The following is a 19519-nucleotide window of genomic DNA, read 5'->3' on the forward strand; positions in this document are numbered from 1 at the left end:
TTACCCCCTACCCCCAAAATAAATAAAATAAAATAAAAGGCAGAAGGCTTCCTTTGGCTGGTATGCCAGGAGGAGGTGTGAAAAAAAAATCGATGAATTCAGTGACAGGGCCTTCGCAGCCCTTGGATTCTGCAATTTTTGCTGCTTACAGATCAGGAGAAGGGTTTCTTTTCTCAGGAAGGTCATGTGGGTATGAGGCAAAGAAGAAAAAAAGAGAGAGAGAGAGAAAACCCCTAAACTTTTATAATTGGTAGTCCTTGGCAGCATTGCCTTGATCGGAGAGGTACTGACCAGAGTCAAGGGTTATGAAATCCATGTTCTCTTGAATTCACAGAATGCAAGGAATGGCGTTCCAAGGTCTGCTATGCCAGTTGGAAATAATCCCCAGGCTAAAGGCAAAGTGACTCCAGAAAAACAGGTCTTCTTGACCCCTAAGGCAGGAGCAACCACAGATGACCCAGATCCCCTTTGAAATTGTGTTGCCATTGTAGAATAGGCTGCTATGACTCATCTGTTTAAATTCATGTTAAAGACCAGCTATTTTCAAGCCTCATTTTTTGTGATGATTTTGCAGCTCAGAATGAACAATACCACATGTGTGATGTTTTGGTGGCAAATATCAAAGAGACTGGATGAAAATAAACAGCTGAGGAAGTCAGTGTTTGCTGTGAAACCCATGAGCCTCTTCAAATTCCTTGGTGAGATAATCTGAGATAACAAAGACTCCACTGAGCCCGGGTACTCGCTCATGACATTTTTATTACACCGCAAGTGAGTATTTGTTAAATTATAAAATTACGTTAAGGTGAGTGACAAAGTGAGACCAGTAGTTCTCCTTCAGGAGTCTATCCATTTTTCAGACAAAGAAAATATTTTTTAAAAGATTATTTTATCTATTGCTTAAGAAATGTAAGACAAATTTCACTTCTATGAGGTATCAAAAGGAGTCAAACTCTTAGAAAATAGAATGGTAGTTGCTAGGGGCTGGGAGGAGGGAAAAGGGGAATTGCTGGTTCATAAGTATGGAAATATTTTTGCAAGATAAAGACATTCTGGAGATCAGTCATACAACTATGTGCACGTAATTAACATCACTGTACCATACACTTAAAAATGGTTTGGATGGTAAATTTCACATGATTTTTTTTTTACCACAATAAAAAAAAAAGGAAGATGTTAAAATGAGTTAGGAAAGCAAGGGGCACCATATAAAGTCATGTACCAAGCATATAACTTGAGACCAGTGTACCTGTGGAAATACCTTCTGACTGATTTACCACTTATGTGATTCTCCTTTAGTTAGATTCAAGGTGAGATGACAGAGCATTGACAATTTCAGCACACAAATGTTTTCCAATGTCTCTTGAGGGACACCAGAGGTAGCCATAAGAATGCCAACTATAGAGGAAAATGCCAGAATTTTTAGATCCTTAAATTTCCCGGTGGTATAGAAATGGCAGAATAGTTCCAGTAAGTCACGGGCAAATTTCTACCACCAATATCACACCCCAGATTCTTCAGTCTATGAATAAATATGACAAAACATGACTTGGTTTTGACTGTGGTGTGTGCAGTGTGGCATTAATGAGGCAAAATGGGAGAGTCTGTTTTTGTCCAGTCTGCACCTTCACTGCTCTTTGGGCAAAGAGCTGGGTTTTTGGGTGGTAGCGGTGAGTGGAATATTTGATTTTGTAAATGAAGTCATTACTATAAAACTTTTTGTGGGTAAATAATTAATTTACATTCAGAGTGAAATAGTGTTTAAGTATCTAGTTACTGAAAATGAAATTTTCATTTGTCTTTAAAAAGGTTGTACTCCTCTTGTTTCTATTTTTTTCAGTCATTGATTGCCACCTAAGTATGGCCCCTGATTTATAAGTGCAAGAGTGCTTTTAATTTTTTGTGGCAGGTTGAATGAGCTGCCATTGGTCTCCCTGGCCCTGGGACCATTCTCCTACTACCAGGAGCAGCCATGCTTCTGGCATGGCTGGCAGGGACGACAAGGGTGGGTCTTTCCGCCTGGTGATTGAAAGAAAGCTCTCAGATCCGTTCTGATAGGGGTGGAGCCCCAGGACAGCTTCTGACTGTCAGAGTATTGCACGGTGTCCAGGGATTGAGACCTCTGCTGACCCCCTCCCTGCCCCACATCCAGGAAAATCACACAAAGTGGAGGTAGGGCATGAGGCTAATCTGATTTCTGGGCAATACCAAACTTGTCTTTTTTGTTTGTTTGGTATTTATTTATTTAGGTTTTTTTTTTGCAGGGGGAGGGTAATTAGGTTATTTATTTATCTTTTTTTTTTTTTAATGGAGGGACTGGGAATTGAACCTAGGACATTGTGCATGCCAAGCATGCACTCTACCACTGAGCTATACCCTCCCCCTCAAACCTGTCTTGACCTTTGTTTTAGTCAGTGATACTTGAAGGAGACGGTGAGCATCCAAATATGGGCAGGCAGAGATAGAGCAAGAAATCCAGCAGAAGATACTTGGAGGTGGATCGAGGAATGGATACAAAGATAATCCAAGTTGGGCCCAAAGACAGAGCAGCAGAGACACCAACTAAAATTTTTTAAAAAAGAAAAAGACTAGTGGAGTAACCAGGGCAAAGTGAACAGGTAATACTAGAAAGAGAAAAATTGAACAAAAAGTATATATCTGAGCGTGCATTTGAGGGAGGCAAAAGAGCAGTGTCATCCGGGAATGAGAACCAGAGAGACTGACAGCTAGTCCTCTTCTGAGCCCGAGAACATCAGGATGCAGAGCGAGATTTTTCTCTGATGATGAATACCTTCCTGCATCCTGATATTTCTCCAAAAGATTATGCAGCTCATGCTGCTGCAAAGCTCACTTATTCAAAGATTTTAGAAGTCCAGACCAGCTTTTGTCATAATGCAGAACAATTGTTAAATACACATTTCAGAATCAAATTTAGCCCAGTGAATCCTCACTTAGTCAAAAGTCAGACTTCTTGCAACGTTATCCTCCAGAAACCAGCTGCAAACCTAGGAGAAGCTGGAAAGATCTCTGAGCTGGTGTTTTACTCCCAGCAGAGGCCTCCACCTATTAACCCTTACTTAACATAGAATTATAATAAGATTCACTATCTTGTTTTTCAGGTGATGGCCAGTAAGAAAGAACAAATTGCAAAGGGGAAGTCATGTTGTAGCAAAGAAAAGCACGCTCTTAACAGCCTGACAGTGAGGAAGGCAGCAGAAAAACTCACACCAGGCACAGAATTAGCGAAGTCTGGGACCTTTCAGGGTTGGATGACAATTAGTCCAGCAGATGTCTCAGGTCCAGGTGTCCTCCCTGTAACATCTCCTGGGTAGTTAAATGATAGTGGACATTTCGGAAGTAGGGGAATCTTAGAGATGATCTCATCTAACTCCTTCATTAGAATGTTTCCAATATACTAAATAAAAGCTTAAGATACATCATGTGAATAGCTTAAAAAGATATCAAGTCAATATTACCAAAATGAAAGCTTTGGCATTTGAAAGGGTAAAATTCTGTCATCTGAAAATCACTTTTATTAGGAGCACTTAATTCTTGGTGGACGCTAGATAATTTTAGCATTAGGATAGGCAGGACTGGGTGTTGGTGCCGCCTCTTTTGTTATGGCCCTTTCTGCATTAGCTTGGTTTCTCTGTTCAAGAAGGAAGGCACGATGGTCACGTTTCTGTGGGCCCCCTTTGTGTTCCTCCCCTGTATTAGACCAGCCTTCAGAAAAGAACAGTCCAGACATACATGTCATAATATTACTGATTTTCCGACTGATTATTCTTGGCGACTTTTGGAAAAGCTGAAAAGTGTATCCTTGGCTAACAATGTATTCATTTTTGTCTATAGCTCTAGTTTCTTTAGAGCTTACTACAGAACCTTGGGAAGATGTTCAGTCAACCCAGCACCCTGACAGGACCAAAGAGCTCTGTCCCCCATCCCCCTGCCACACCCAGACTTCTGTGATGTCTCCCCCAGCCCTGTCTTCACTCTTGGGTGTTTGTGTCACAGTCACTCAGTGTTGAAGCATATCTGAGACTCCTGCCTGTCACCAGGCAAACATTTGGCCTCTGGAGGCATCTTGAACTACCATTCCAGCCCTTTTTTTCCAGCCCAGGTCACGTTATGAGATGAATCAGATGCGACTGTCAAGAAGTTACAAGGGGCAAAGAGCATTGGGTTTTCTTATATTATCTCTGCTACTCTGAGTTGGTGGTATTGTTTTGTGGCTGGTCTCTGTAAATAGAGTAGAGAATGAAGAATTTCTAGATTACTGTGTGCTGGTCTCTGCTCCACAGTTCTGGTGCTGGCCAGTCTCTCAGGGAGACGCTCTGGGGTCTGAGGACCGCATCAAGTCATGCCTCAGGGCCTGGAAGAGGCTAAGAAGGGACTGGGCCCAGACATCCTTCTGATGCCCTTGGGACCCGGCTGTGCGGTAGGCCGTGTAGGCCAGGGTCAGCGCTGTCCTTTCGAAGTCCTCTTTCTTGAGGATGCCGGGGTGGCTGGAGAGGTGGGCGCTCAGCCGGCGGATGTCGGGGATGCTCTTGGGGATCACGCTGTTGCAGATGGTGTGGAAGTGGGAGGCCTTCCGCAAGGAGGCGAGCTCCTCGTCCCTGATGGAGATCTGCAGTTCGGGGCTGATCTCAAGTCCAGCCAGTAGGAACTGGGGAGAAACAAGGGGCGTGGAAAGGCGTGAATCAGGTGGTATTGGTGAGGACACTGCAGGGATCATGGTCACACGGGCCCATTTAGGGAGGCGGTTGTGGAGAGAGCTTCGGAATTAAGAGACCTGGGTTCCAGTTCTGACTTTCCCACTAGCTGTATAAACTTGGATGACTTATTTAGCTTCTCTCAGCCTCAGTTTCTTTCTCCGTGAAATGGTTAGTAACAACAATACTCCACTGGGATATTAGAAGGAGTAAATAAGTCAGATATGGGCGACATCTAACACTGTGCCGGTACAAAGCCACTATGTAAGTGGCTACTTGTTTCTAGTGTTCCGAATCACCCCCTGCTCCCCTTCCTCCCCTTCTATCCTCCAAAGATCTTCCAAAGCACGACCTCACTATTTTGGATAATCTAAAATCAGAAGCTGGGAATTTGAAAGATGCAGAGAATTGTGCTAGGAATAAAGGGGGATACAGAGATTTGTCCTCGTTTCTCACTTGTTCTTTCAGAGTAGGGGTGGGATCTGTCATATGCACCCCCCGCTCAGTGCCAGGCTCACGTCAGGAACCTAATAAGTACCTCCTGGACTCAGAGTCTTAACTCTTCTCTCTGTCTCCTGCCTCCCCCAGCTCTAATCCATCCTCCATGCTACTGTCTGTTATCTTTCTAAAACAGATCTGTTTCTCTGACTCCCATGTGCATGACTTGGCAAAGGCTATGCATTTTCCAGCTTGTTCCCCGAGGCAGGATTTGAAGTCTGCCCCCCGGCTCAGCTGCTTGGCTGCAGCAGACTGTCTCCTCCTTAGCCAGGCAATTCTAGTACACGGAGGATGTCAAGGCAGGAGGGGAGCTTTGGCGGTCATTGGAGTCCCTCGTTTTACAGATGAGAAGATTCAGGCCCAGAGAGAAACGGGCTGATGCAAGTTCACATAGCCAGTGGGTGGCAGAACCAGAACTAAAGCTCAGATCTTGAACCTGGAATTTTATTGCTGAACCAAACCAAGCAGCCTGGGGAAATTTACCTGTGGTTTAGAGGAGAAGAGAGGTCTTGCTAATGGAGGTGACAGAGGCAGAGGAAGAGAGCCTTTGGGGCAGCCCCAGACTGTCACAGTAGAAGGTTACTCAGACATGGCTCCACTCAGACAACCACTGCGGGGAGACTGCTGCCGAGTCATGCCTGAAAGGCCTGGTGGGGGAATACTGCCCAGTTCCACTGCTTGGGTGCTGGCAGTGGCCCCTCTGTGCCAAGCCTACATCAACATGCCTCGGCTGAATCTCAATACCGTTATTCCCTGGGACGGCATGTGGGACAGGAGAGGCCGTATAAGGAACCCCTTCCTTGGGGATGGGCAGGATTCCATAGCCTCCAAAAACACGTCTAGGCCGGTCCCCTGGGCAGCAGAGGCTACTCATTTTCAGGGGCTCAGGTCACTCAGGTCACAGAGAAGGAGCTGTGCCCTCTGGGTGACCTGAGTTACGACTCTGCCCTCTGCCTACCTCATAGAGGAGTTCCACTTCCTCCAGGGAGCTCTGCAGGACGGGGTTCAGGGGCACCGACGAGGACCTCTTTGGCCGGTGGGCGGCAGGGAAGAGCACAGCTATAAGAAAAGAAGAATGAGCTGGCGGGGCTGCGTGTGCCCTGGCTTCTCCCACGGGTGAACCCTGAGGGTCGCCCCTCAGTCTTGAAAGGGACTGACTCCAAGTGGGGGTGGACACGAAGTGGGAGAGGTGACAGCCAGCCCTGGTGGGTCCCAGAGAACGACCAGGAACGTCAGGTGTTACTGTTTCATACCAGCGACTTCAAACCTGTCTTCTCATAAGACTCATCTCAGAAAATTTAGAAAAATATGTATGTCTGGGGGTATGTCTACCCAGGGGAATTGATGTTAAAACAAAACAGAAATGAGCAAACAAAACCCCCCAAATTCAACAAACGAGTTCCTTAATACTACTGTTCCCCAATAGTATCGCACATTTCAGTACTTGGTCAGTATGAAGTGCTGGTTTCTGTTTACTGATGACTTTTAATCAGAGACTCAGACTCCTGGCTATTCCTCAGCCATCCAGAATAGAGCTGCCAAGAACTTGAGCACCGGTGACAGAGCGCAGGCAGAGACCCGTGTAGACCCTGACACTGGCTCCAGGGGGTGTGTGGAGCCAAGCCCAGGGCCTCCCCTCACGGCCTGACTCAGAAATGCATTTGGTATAAAGTCAATGACCTGACACCATAGTCCCTCAGTGGTTGCATCTCAAAGTGGCAGCTGGAGGAAGATATGTGGGCTGCTAGAGGTGGGGGGGGGGTACCAAGAATTAGGAACTGCCTGAGGACATGTAAGGAGGAGACAGAATATGGCAGAGTGTCGGAGTCATTACAAATTGCACTTCTCCAGGGCCGTATCAGGCAGAAAGCAGACAGCCCTGCCCACCCCACGGCCCGTCTGCGTCCCAGAACACCGTGCAAACATGATTGGCAGGCCTGCTGCCAACTGACAGAAAAAGGGGCAGCTTCCTCAAGACACTTGATTGTGATCCACCAGAAAACTGGGCAAGTAACAGTAGAAATCTGTGTGACTTTGCGGTAGGTAGCGCCCCCTGAAGTTGTGCAGAGCACAATTTGCCTAACCATACATGACAGCTCTGTTTAAAAATTGTGCCCTTGGGCCATCAAGAAAAGGTCCGGTGACATCCAGAGAGCTGTATTGAAGAAGGGAGCTGCATAATCACTCAGAAGGATTTCTGTCAGAAGTGACAACAATGAAACATCTCCAAGGCAAAGGACATTTCCTGAAAAGCTCACTGGTAGGAATCGCCCGCCTCCTGGAGAAAGCTGGTTGGATGCAGCATTGCTGTAATATTGCTTCTGTGTAATCCATGTATTATCTAGCCCTCGAGTTCCCCGGGGTCTAGGATAAATACGGTTTCATGTTTCTGCACCCCGAGGGGAGCCTGGCGGGCCTCCAGGGTCGGCTGACCACGTCCCTGCATCTAAGGGGCCTTGACTGGCAGAGTGACGGCCTGCTTCCCCAGACCATATCTGGGGAAGGAGCCTATGAACTCCAGAGTGATATTTCCCAGCCTAGAATTTTAGCAGAATTTGTACTCTTTGCCAGAAAATGGCCCATTTCCCCAAATTCCCACAGAATCATAGATGTTAGGGGCTGAGAAGGCCTTCGCTTCTGCTCACTCACGGCCTCTGCCTGTGGTCTCAGGTGGAGCTCGGGAGCACGCGGCCTCTCCTACTGCACTGGGTCCGCGAGCTTGACCACACGCCAGAATCACCCCAGGGCGCCTGGGTCCCAGCCCCAGAGGTTCTGATTTAAGTGACCAGAGTGCGATAGGATGAAAACCTCTTCTCTGGGTGGGATCTGAGAGCAACTTGACTTTTTTTTTTTACTTTTTCTGTTATTGTGAAATTAAAAATATTGTTCCCTTAAAAAAAAAATCGCACTGCAGCACATGAAGGGGAAAGGGATTCTGCTCCCTCCGGGATGGCTGCCTCCTGGGAGGTAATTCACGGCCAGACCTGCACTTTCCTCTCTCCTTTCTTTCCCTGCAAACAGCAATACTCCTTTGACGTGCACACCCCAGGTGGACCCTTAGTTTTCAAAATAAAATAAAATAAAATAAAATAAAATAAAATAAAATAAAATAAAATAAAATAAAATAAAAGAGTTGGGATGAAAATATTTCCTGATGCAAAGCTGAGCTTCATAATGGAAACAATGTTTCCAATAACCCTTGTGCTCATAGTTTTTAGAACAATAACACAGCTTGGGGAAGATTGTTAGAAACAGCTTCAGCCTCTAGGCTAGGGCTGATTATTGCTTCGGAAAGTTTGTGTGGGAAGCACTGGAATCTCAAAGATGGACCCCCCTCCCTCTGTCCTCCCATGACCCCCAGCCTTCCACCACCTTCTGCAGGTGCCCCTCATGCTGCTGCTGCTGCTTTGACGGCGTGCTTAGTGCAGGGGCTTTTACGACCCCTCGGGTGGTGTACGTGCAGCCAGCTCTGGGGAAGACATCTCAGCAGCTGCCCATGTCTGACTCCCTTTGAATGAGACGAGGTCCGGAGACATGAATTCATCTCCCCTGGAGATGCTGCAGGTGGTGGGGGAGAAATAAGCTGTGTCTGGTCCATGTCAAAACATTCGGGTAAGAAGCTGAAGGTAGTCACTCCAGATGTCCTTGTCCATAACGATGAAGGCTGGGCTGTGCCAGAAATGCAAATGGCCCGAACAAGAGCTGACCAATGCCAAGAGGTACGTGCGCAAAGCTTGTTCCCACATCGTTAGAAAATCAGGCCTGTTCCCCTAGGAAGCGTTTCCCTGTGATCCCCCCATACACTGTTGAGTTCCTGCTCCATCTCCTTATTCTCTTTACATCTCCTTCCTGCGTCCTTTCTACACATGTCACATCTTGCTGTCTATTGCCGGCTGCTGGGAGGGAGAAAATGGGTTTTAGGCCTCTTCTGCTTCGATCTTGGTGCCTGCATAAAGCTCAGTATATATATTGAGTGCAGTCTCAATAAATATATTTTGGAATGATTTTAAAAATACACCAAGTATTTAAAAAACACCACAACAAAACAAAACATTACTGGAGACTCTTTAATTCAGGCTTTGCTGGTTTTATTTCCTTTCCCTTTTGTTCCATCTCCCAAATTTATGAGGTCATTTTAAGTTCGGCTCCCTCCTCACTGTAAGCAATCAGTAAGCTGCTTTGAGCAGGACAGTCCTCTCAAGGCTAGCAGTTCTGAGGCCTGAATGCTCCCGCTGGACGGCCGTTACCTTCTCGGAGGGAGGAGAGAGAGCAGAGTGGGGTGGGGAGGGCAGGGCAGAAGGACCCCACTGCCTCCTGGGCAGTGGAGCCTTGGGCAAGAAGGCTGCTGGGGCAGTGTTTTCAGAATCACTGGCTTTGTGTTTCTTTTGCGTGGTGTAAAACTGGGCCCGTTTGTTTCTTTCCTCTTCACTTAACGCTCCACGTCCAGCCAACTCTCCAGCTATTTCTTCAGGTTGTGAATATGCTCACAAGGGCCACTCAGTGTGACCAGGGGATGCCAGAGACTCCCATGTGTCCTTGCATGAAGGCCCGCTGCCCGGGCTGGCCTTGGGACAGGGAAACCAGCCCCTCCCCCTAACTTCCTGGACTCATGAGCCTTCAGGGGACATTATCTATGATACATTGGTCTAACCTGCCTAGAACAAATGATTTACTTGCTAAAGTTCATGCCACATGCACTGAGTTAGTTCAGGAACTGGATCCAGAAATTCACGTGTCTTAGCATATTCTGTCCATGTCTTCTGTTGAGAGACACATTTGGACCTCAGGCCAAAGTTGTTCAAATGTGGAGCCTGGATGTCGCAATAGCTTATGAGCCCACTGTGAGCCAGTCACTGTGCTTTGTGCTTTCCTCGTGTACCTTGTGAGCTAAGTATTCACATCCCATTTAATGGATGAAGAAACTTGCTCTTGGCACCACCCCCCAACCCCACTTGTTTGTGGTAGGACTGAGATTAAAATCCAGGTCTCAAGGGCTTCAAAACCCAATCTCACTGATAGGCTGAACCATGCTATCTTTTTGTAGGTGCATCTGCCCCAAGACCAGGCATTCTTCATTTCTCTATTACTACAGGAAGGCTATATGCAGTTAATTATTAATGAATGTGTATGATATAAAACATATTCTTAAATGAACCACACATATTTTTAAAAATCTCTAATTTGATTTGTAATACGCTAGGCAAGTTCAAATTTCTATAGCCCTATGATCCTTTGCACAAATCCTCGTCTCTTTTGCTCCCTTTTTGTTCCTTTGCAATCACTTGGCAAAAGCACCACCCATCTCCTTACCTGTTCCACACCTGCACCTGTGTTAAGTGGTCTCACTTGAAATTCACAATTGTTACTCTCACATGGGTCCTGAAACACTGCCTGACCATTATTCCCTGATTCCTCTCACTCTGTTTCACTAGGGAACAGATGATGATTTCACAGCTCCTCCTTTCTCCTTCAAGCAGTTCCCTCCACCTCCCCGGAGACTCTTACTTCCCTCCTGTAATTGTACCCTTGCTCTTACCCAGAGACAGCTTTTCCAAGTGTGCATGAAGTCGCCAGTAAAGACGGTGCTCACCTTTCCACCTTTCTCTCCCACATCGTTAATTTTTCCCTGTCTACTGAATTTTTCATGAACACGTGTTGCAGCTGCTTCTTTAGGAAAAAAATCCCTCTCATCCCCTGTTCTTCTTTTTCATCTACTTCTTCATGTTGCCGACTCCTGGTTTCAACCTGGGTCTCTCCTCCAGCCACACTTACTTCTGTACTGATGTTCGGCTTTGTCCTCCCAAGCCAGACTTCTAGACATCCGACTGCCTACAGGAGTCTCCTTTTGGATTTGTGATATTTCTCTCTCCTGATCCCCAACCCCACCCAACTGCCCCCTCTCCTAGCACTTGGTCCCCATCTCCCGCAGTTGCTCAGGTCAAAACCTGGGGACTCATCCTTGCCTGTTCTTTTCCTTTCACACTTCACACCCAAATAATCAGCAAATCTTGTTGGCACTACCTTCAAAATATATCAGGAATCTGGCTATTTCTTACCATATCCCAGCTAGCCTTCTTGTCCAAACCTTGAGCCTTTTCCCTCAGGGTGTCTCTGCTTCCATCCTTGGCTCCCACTCTTATTCTATCCTTAACACAGCAACGAAAGTGATTCTGAGAACTCGTAGGTTTGACAGTGTCAAACCTCTGCCCAGAACCCTCTGTGGCTTTCCATCTCACTCAGAGTAGAAGCCAAATACCTTCAGATGGCCACCAGGTGCTGCATGACTTGGGTCCTTACTGCCTCTCTGAGCTCATCTATTATCCCCAGATGATGCCAGTCCAGCCACAGGCCTCCTCACTGTTCCTTGGGCTCACCAAGCTTGCTTCTGCCACAGGCCTTTGCACTTCTGTTTCTTCTGCCTGGAATACTCTTTCTCTGGATACTGCATGGCTCACTCCCATGTTTCCTTCAGGTCTCAAATCACCTTCTCAGTGAGGCCCTCCCTGACTACCCTATTTAAAATTATAATCCTTAAGACCCTCTAACCTGTCCCTTCTTTATTGCTATCCAATGAACCAGATGTTTTATTTCTATATGGGTTTAGCGTTTGTTTCCTTTCACTAGGATGTCAGCTTCACAAGGGCATGGGATTTTGTCTGTTTTTTTCACTGTATTCCCAGTGCCTAGTATCCTGCCCATGACTGTTTGTTGAATGAATAAACAATCTCATAGAACCACATTAACTATCCTTATTACTAAACTCCATTCTTTTCAGAATGCTTCACTAAATCCTTCCTTTTTTTAACAGAGTGATTTTAGAACTGATCTGCAGTTACAGGTCCTGGCTCATTATCAGGAAGTAGATATTGTCTCCTGTCTCCCTCACACCCTCCCTTTATCTCTGAGGAGCCCATGTTCCCGCCTCAGAGAAGCTACTTTTAATGATCTCAGTCAAGGCTGCCACCCGTCTCCCAATTGCCTTAGCTCCCCCAAGCCTTCTTGCCCAGATATGCAGGCAGAAGACTTCTTAAAAGGAGGAGCCTGTCTTTGATTTGAGCCTGATCTCTTTGACTTTTTATAACCTGGGATAAAAATCTCTCCTCTCCCATCTTCCAAATAGTTTAAAAAGAAAAAAAGAACAGTATGAAAGCTGTTGTCATGGTTTCCATGTAACTGTGTGCAGCATCCATACCAAAGAGCTCATTGGAAAGGATTCAAGCCGTGGACCACATCAGACCAAAATACAACTGTATTTTTAATGAATCAGTTGAAGCAACTCTATGGAAATGACAGTGGGTGTGGGAAGGGAAAGCTCTCAATTATAAAAGATCTTTTGCCAGAGCCTACTGATGTCATTTACTTTTTTGCTCCTGGGCCAGCCCTATAGAAACACAGAGATACTCTGACGGAGCCAGGACGTTGGCCCCGTGTGTTGGGGTCCCTGGGAGTGCTTCTGGAAGGGCTGCTCTGAGTCAGCTCCCCTTGGCCAGAGAGTCCTACACACCAGGAGGACCCCTGGACTGCTGGGAGCACCCTGAGGGTGGAGTGGCATGAATGAGGACAGGGGACCTCTGCCCCTACAGTCGGGGTCTGGGGAGTCAGGGTCCAGCTCTAAGCTTCCAGCTGAGGTGTCTGGTGGGGTGCTAACTCCTTCCCCATCCTCCAGTTTCCCCACTGTGAGTGGTTAGAACAGCTCCTGCCTCCTGTACTGACTGTGGAGTAGACGGATGGCTACACACGGTGCAATCAGTCATGCTGGTCTGTTAGTCAGTCAATACTTATTGACCACTTCCCTTCTTGGAACATTCATGGCTGAAAACACACACTAAAGTTGACACCTGAAAATGACATACATTCAGCCTAATAACTAAGGGCTAGCCTTCCTTATTAAACTGCTTTTCAAAGAAATAACATACGTATTTAATAAAAGCATAGATACTTAATAGGAATTAATACATGTATTTCGTTTTTTAAGACTGGCTAGTCTACCCCAAGCCCCGCAAGCGGTGCCCTGGCAGGACCTGGGTGGGGCTGAGATGTGGGCCAGGTGTGTCTGCCTATCCGGCTGCCTCACTGACCACAGGTGAGTCATTTGGTCTTAATAAATCGGGGGTAGGGGGCTGGACTGGCATCCTGGCGTGGAGAGCTGCCTCCCAGGGCGGAATCCTCGAGAGCGCTTCTCAGGGAGAGGCTGGGAGAATGGTAGGAAAAAAGATGTCCTGAGGCAGGGTGTATTCCTTTTGGATTTATTTCCACATTTCTACACGTGGAGGCAGAGGGTGGAGGCTGGGGTGGTGCTGAGGGGTGGGAGAGGAGGATCTTGTACGGAGAGGTCACCCTCAGACTGTTTCCAAGGACATTCTTCTAAATTATGTGTGGGGTGGGGGTGAGGTTGGGAGTCGGGTAAAGATGAAGGTGAAAGGAACAGTTAGTACATTTGGGAAAACTGGTTTTTCTTTGGGTGTGACTCCCATTGCATCTTAAAAAAGTGGCAATTGTGTCTTCCTCTTATGATTAGGAAAAATACTAAAAATGAAAAAAATCAACTACGTGGAAGACTTTTGATGATGATTGGAAGGGCTCCGTGTCATTTGTTGGCTCTGAACACTGACCGCTAATTCAGCACTTAACATCAGCTGCTTCACTGTGCCTCTGTTTCAGCTGTGTTGGCTCTGTGTCTCTATAGATTGTTATTGCTACTGAGGGGCAGTCCTTCCCCAGAGAGGAGGGGTGGGGCCAGGGCAGCAGCTCCCGGGATGTTGCTATAGATCCCTCTGTTGAGAACCTCAAATTTCTTTAATGAAAAAATTTTAAGTGGCAGGTAATAGCTGATATTTATATAGCTGCCCGTTATTTACAAAGCATTCTATATTTTTTAATATGACTCTCACATGACAACAAAGTTGTCAGTTTTTTTTATTGTTAATATGTTACCTGTTTCTAAACCAAAGCTCAAACGGGTTAATAGACTTGCCAGATGTCACACAGCCAACGAAAGGCCGAAATTAGATCTTTGTGTTCCTTGCAGGGGCTGGGTAGCTCATGACGCGGCTATTGTGTTTATAAGCCTGGTAACAAACCAAATCATCTCATTTGGCTTTCTAACAGCCTGTGTATTACGAAGAGTGGAGATTATCATCCTTTATTTAATAGGCAAATTGAGGAAGGTTTCCCAGTATCACACAGGGGTAAGTGGCAGAACACAATGCTGAGGTCTCTTTGCTCTATGCTTCCAAGTGTTGCCCCCAGGGTTTGTGCACCTGATGAGCAGGGAGGGGTGTGTATGTTGTGTGATATGTTTATGGGAAAATGCTATGTTAATTATTTGCCTCTGGGCAACAATCATTTAATAGCCCAGTTCAGAGAATTGGCAAGTCCCTAGTCTCAGGTTTTAAAGTGAAGGAATAAAAACCCTAATAAGAGCAGTGGCTTTTGCTTTGCTCCATTTCAGATGTGCTGCTTGGTGCCCCAGCAGCCACTCCTTCCTTTCCTGACATTGTCCATGAATGGGAGGCTTATTCCCACAACTGCTGGGCAGTCTTCACCCCAGTTTGAATCTGTAGAAACACCACTGAGCCTGACTTCTTTTTCCAGTTCTTTCCAGGAGACAGACCTCAGTTGACTTTAGGCAGTGGAAAGATTTCAGTTCAGATCAGCGTGGAGCGGTCAGCACCGTTGGTCCCTCACTTTCTGAGTGATAAACCCAAATTGGCTGGAGGTGCTGCCAGCGTCTACCCACAGGGGCCAGAGAGGATGCCAGGTCGCCTCTGAGGAGCTACATCCCGAGGGAAAGGAGGTCGGCTGTGGAGAGAAGCCTTGCTGGGCGCCTTCCTTTCTGAGGTGGGCTGGCCGGGGCAGTAGGACTAGCAGCTGGGCAGACATGAGATGCTGAGGGCTTACTCTTCCTTTCCTGCTGGGAAGATGTGTCCACTCCTGCTCAGGAAGCAGCATGGAGACCTCCACGTGGACAGCCCATGCCCAAGCCTCTTCTCAGCCCTCCTGCTGGCCAGCAGCCCCGTCCCATCACGTTAGCATCAGTCTCCCACACCTGTTCTCCGCACGCTCTGCCCGGCTGCTGCAGCCTGGGGCGAACTCCAGGGAGTCTGTCCACATTCTCTGAACCAAAGATGACTTTGCTGTAGCCTGTCAGGAAGGGATGCCCTCTGCATTCTTCACCCCGACCCAGTTCCCTCAGCAGCTTTGACTTTTTCAGTGTCATCTCCCCATCACCTTCTAACACTTTCTAGCATGTCAGGAAGCATAAAGCAATTGGCAGAGACGAGGTAAAAGGCGGGCCCAGGGCTTTTAATTTCCTTCCGCCCCTCCAATCCCCCCTCCACCAAATTCCTAATTGTACTGAAGAAAGAATAGTGAGCATCAAATAAATAAATAAAAAGCAACTCACCCCTGCTCCATCTGTGGGACAGAGTGTCCTGAGCATCATAACACAACAGCAGAAGCAGCAACGTCTTCCAACACATCTTTTCCTCCAGAAAGGTGAACAGTCTCCCTCCAACCTAATGGGACCCCAGGAGCTACAGGTATGCCCGTACTGGTCCTCCCCGTGTGACGATATAGTTCTTACTGTCCTTCCTTTTCCAGACGTGCTGAGATGCCCTCTCCTGCCTCAGAAAGGTGGAGGCAGGGGCTGCCTCCTGGGAGGAGAGGAATGGGACCTCTGTTAATCCTACTCTCTCTGGGATTGGGGGACTGGGCTTCCACAGAGAGACTGTTTTTGAGCACATCTGGAGTGACTCACGGGGCATGTGATCTCCTTGGCAGTGGGGTGGATAAATATAATTTCTGTACTTGAGTTCCATGTGTTGGATGCACCCACTGGAATTTTTCTTTAACAAACAGACTCGCGGAACTTGTTAGAGAGCCCGGCAAAGAGCTGGCAGCAGTCCCTGTCGACACATACACACACACACCCTGGAGCCAGGGGCGGGGGCTGCAGCAAGAGCTGGGAGCTTGCCTGACAGACACTGGGGCCGACTGGCCCAGAGTTGCCTTCAGGATGGCAAAGTCATTGTTGTCGGGGCTGAGTGTCACTTGTGGCCCGTCCCTGGACTGGTTCCAGTGAGGAGCAGGAGAGAGCTGCCATGGTGCCCACCACTTTGATTTTCCCAGGCAAAACGGTAGTGTTTTTCCATGCTTGTTTTGGGGAGGCATTTAATTAATTTTTTTATTGAGCTGTACTTGACATAGAGCCTTGTGTAAGTTTGAGATGCACACCGAGTTGATTTGACACACTTATGTGTTGCAATATGTTTGCCACCACAGCATTTGTAAACAATTCTATCACGTCATGGTTATTATTTCTTTCTGTGGTGATAACATTTAAGATGCATGAGCCAAGTGTCTACCTTGATTTTATCCAGTACCACTCCCTCACCTTCTCTGAAATTCCAGACATGCAACATTAAAGCTTGCAGGCCGTTTAAAGTAGATTTCACTCTGTGGGTTTCCAACCTGTGAAGGTGGTACCCAGGGTGAATGGGCCACTGGGGAGGACACCCCCTCTGCTTTAATCAGAAGTCCTTTGTTATCTGTTAAAAGAGGTTGCTTGAAAAAAAACTTGACTATAAAATTTGATAAACAGTGATCTTTTTAATATTAAGAAGAGCTGTTGGGTGTGTACTTTGTTCCAGGCACTGTGCTAGGTGCTCTCCATGTATTAGCTGATTTAATGCTCATGCCAAACAATGAGGTCAGTATAGAACAGCCCTCTCCAAGGGATTATAATTTGAGAAACAAATGTAATTCAAAATGTTCTACTAGCCACGTTAAAAAAAAGTAAAAAGAAACAGGGAAATCAATGGTAGTAACATATTTTATTTAACCCAATATATCTAAAACATTATTTCTATGTGTAATCAGTATATTTAACAAGATATTTTCTACTCCTATTTATTTCTTTGGCAAGAGGGAGGCAATTAGATTTTTTTTTTTTTAATGGAGGTACTGGGGGCTTGAACCCAGGACCTTGTTCATGCTAAGCACACACTCTACCATTGAGCTATGCCCTCCCCCTTCTATTCCTTTTTCATACCAAGTCTTGGAAATCCAATATGTATTTCACACCTATAGCACATTTCAATTCAGACGAGCCACATTTCAAGTATTTAATAGCCACGTGTGGCCAGTGGCTACTGCACTGTGCAGTGCAGGGCTAGAAAGTAAGAGGGTAGGGTCTGCAGCCAGATGACCACAGTAGGTTTACTTAACATCAATCGCCTTACATAGTTACACATTTTTTTCTTATGATGCAAATTTTAAGATCTATTCTTTTAGCAACTTTCAAATATATGATACATTATTACTAACTATAGTAGCCTATGACATACATTATATCCCCAGAACTTATTTATCTTATAACTGGAAATTTGCACCTTTTGACCACCTTCACTCATTTCTCCTACTTCCCACACCCCGACTTCTGGCAACCATCAATCTGTTTTCTGTTTCTATGAGTCTGGTTTTTGTAGATTCCACATGTAAGTGAGATCACATGGGATTTGTCTTTCTTTGACTTATTTCACTTAGCATGATGCCCTCAGGGTCCATCCATGTTGTTGCAAATGGCATGATTTCCTTCTTCTTTATGGCTGAATAATATTCCACTGTATATACACATATCACATTTTCTAACCCTTTTTTTGTTGATGGACATTTAGGTTGTTTCCATGTTTTTGCCTATTGTAAATGATACTGCAATGGGCATAGGAGTGCAGATATGTCTTTGAGATAGTGATTTATTTCTTTGGATATGTCCTCAGGTGTGGAGTTGTTGGATCATATGGTAGTTCTATTTTTAATTTTTTGAGGAACGTCCATACTGTTTTCCATAGTGGCTGCACTAATTTACATTCACACCAACAGTGCACGGGGTTCCCTTTCCTCCACATCTTCACCAACGCTTGTTCTCTCCTGTCTCTTTGATGCTGGCCATTCTGACAGGTGTGAGGTGATACCTCATTGTGGTTTTGTTTGGCATTTCCCTGATGATTAGTGATGTTGGGTACCTTTTCATGTACCTGTTGGCCATTTGTGCATCTTCTTTGGAAAAATGTCTATCCAGTTCCTCTGCCCATTTTTTATTGGATTGTTTGGTTTTCTGCTATTGAGTCGTGTGGATTCTTTATATTAACCCTTTATCAGATATATGATTTGCAAATATTTTCTCCCATTCTGTAGGTTGCTTTTTCCATTTTGTTGATGGTTTCCTTTGCTGCTCAGTGTACTTCCTTTTTCAATCTGTGAAGCTTGCCCAAAGTACAGGACTGGACACTCTGTAGTTGCCCACTGAGTATTTGTTGATTGATGCTGAAGCTGAGGAAGTTGCCAAGAGAACCCCTGTGAGCGAGGAGGTTGCTGAGGAGGGAAGATGGCCATGACTGGCCTGGCCACGGGAAACCAGGCCCAGAAATCCCAGGCTTGGCCTCCAGTCCTGGACTTTCTCACCTGCAGACGCAAATCATCAAATGTCACCTGCTAATGACTAAGCTGAGATGAGGACTAGCATTTGGATATGGGCTGGAAGCCAGTGGGTTTGTAACTCATTTCATTTCATAAGGTGATTGGCCAGGCCCTCTCTCCCACTGCTTCAACCTGCAGCAGGAGGTGAGTGTGTACAGTTTCTCCAGGAGCCTGACCGAAGTCTCGGGAAACCCTGGCCTAACGCACTGATTTTTGTCTTTCTCCATATTTTTCTTGTTCTTGCTGCACTTCTGTGCACACTGGTTAAGACTGGCAAGCAAATGGAATCACTGCCTTTTGTAACAGCACAGTGGACGCATAACAGTGGGGCTCCCCAGAGCTACTGACGGTGTGTAGAATGCTTTTTGTAGGGGAGGGATGTTCCCCTCAAGGCAATAGTTTTCAAGGGCACCTTCACCTCTGAACTCCCACGGCATCTACCTGCGTCTCTCTTGTCAGCACCATCTTCCAGCTTACTTTGTCTACCATTTGCTGGGTTCTGACCACACAGCTTATTTTATTTCATTCAATTTTCACAGCAGTTCTGTTCACTGGATACTGTAATAGAGTCCATTTTACACACGGGAAACTGAAGCTTAGAAAGGATAAATAACAGCGTCACACAGCTACTAAATGGTAGACTGCCTACGAGGGGCTGAGATGAAAGAAACACCAGTGAAGCAGCTTCTATCGATTGGAAGCATGATACAGTAGAGGGTGTGCTGGGCGGGGACCCAGGTAATAGTAACACGGGCAGGGGGCAGTGATTCTGTTCCCATTTGATTGTCATTCACTCATTCATTCATTAACTCTTTGAGCATCTCCTCTGT

At 46.2% G+C, this 19519-nt stretch overlaps 1 protein-coding gene across 2 annotated transcripts; it reads right to left on the bottom strand.

Moving 5' to 3' along the window:
- Positions 1-739: 739 nt before the first annotated feature.
- Positions 740-19141, bottom strand: FAM180A (family with sequence similarity 180 member A). Of its 2 annotated transcripts, none has more exons than XM_032483430.1 (3): positions 19108-19141; positions 6169-6269; positions 740-4666 (listed from the first exon to the last, which is right to left on the bottom strand). In XM_032483430.1, exons 1-3 carry the CDS (start codon positions 19124-19126, stop codon positions 4322-4324), a joined length of 465 nt encoding a protein of 154 aa, XP_032339321.1. In that variant the 5' UTR covers positions 19127-19141; the 3' UTR covers positions 740-4321. The 2 variants fall into 2 exon arrangements, with proteins under 2 accessions (XP_032339321.1, XP_006186156.1); XM_006186094.3 differs by lacking the exon at positions 19108-19141 and adding an exon at positions 15616-15915.
- Positions 19142-19519: the final 378 nt, after the last annotated feature.

This window comes from Camelus ferus, chromosome 7, assembly GCF_009834535.1.
Source record: "Camelus ferus isolate YT-003-E chromosome 7, BCGSAC_Cfer_1.0, whole genome shotgun sequence".
NCBI lineage: Eukaryota > Metazoa > Chordata > Mammalia > Artiodactyla > Camelidae > Camelus > Camelus ferus.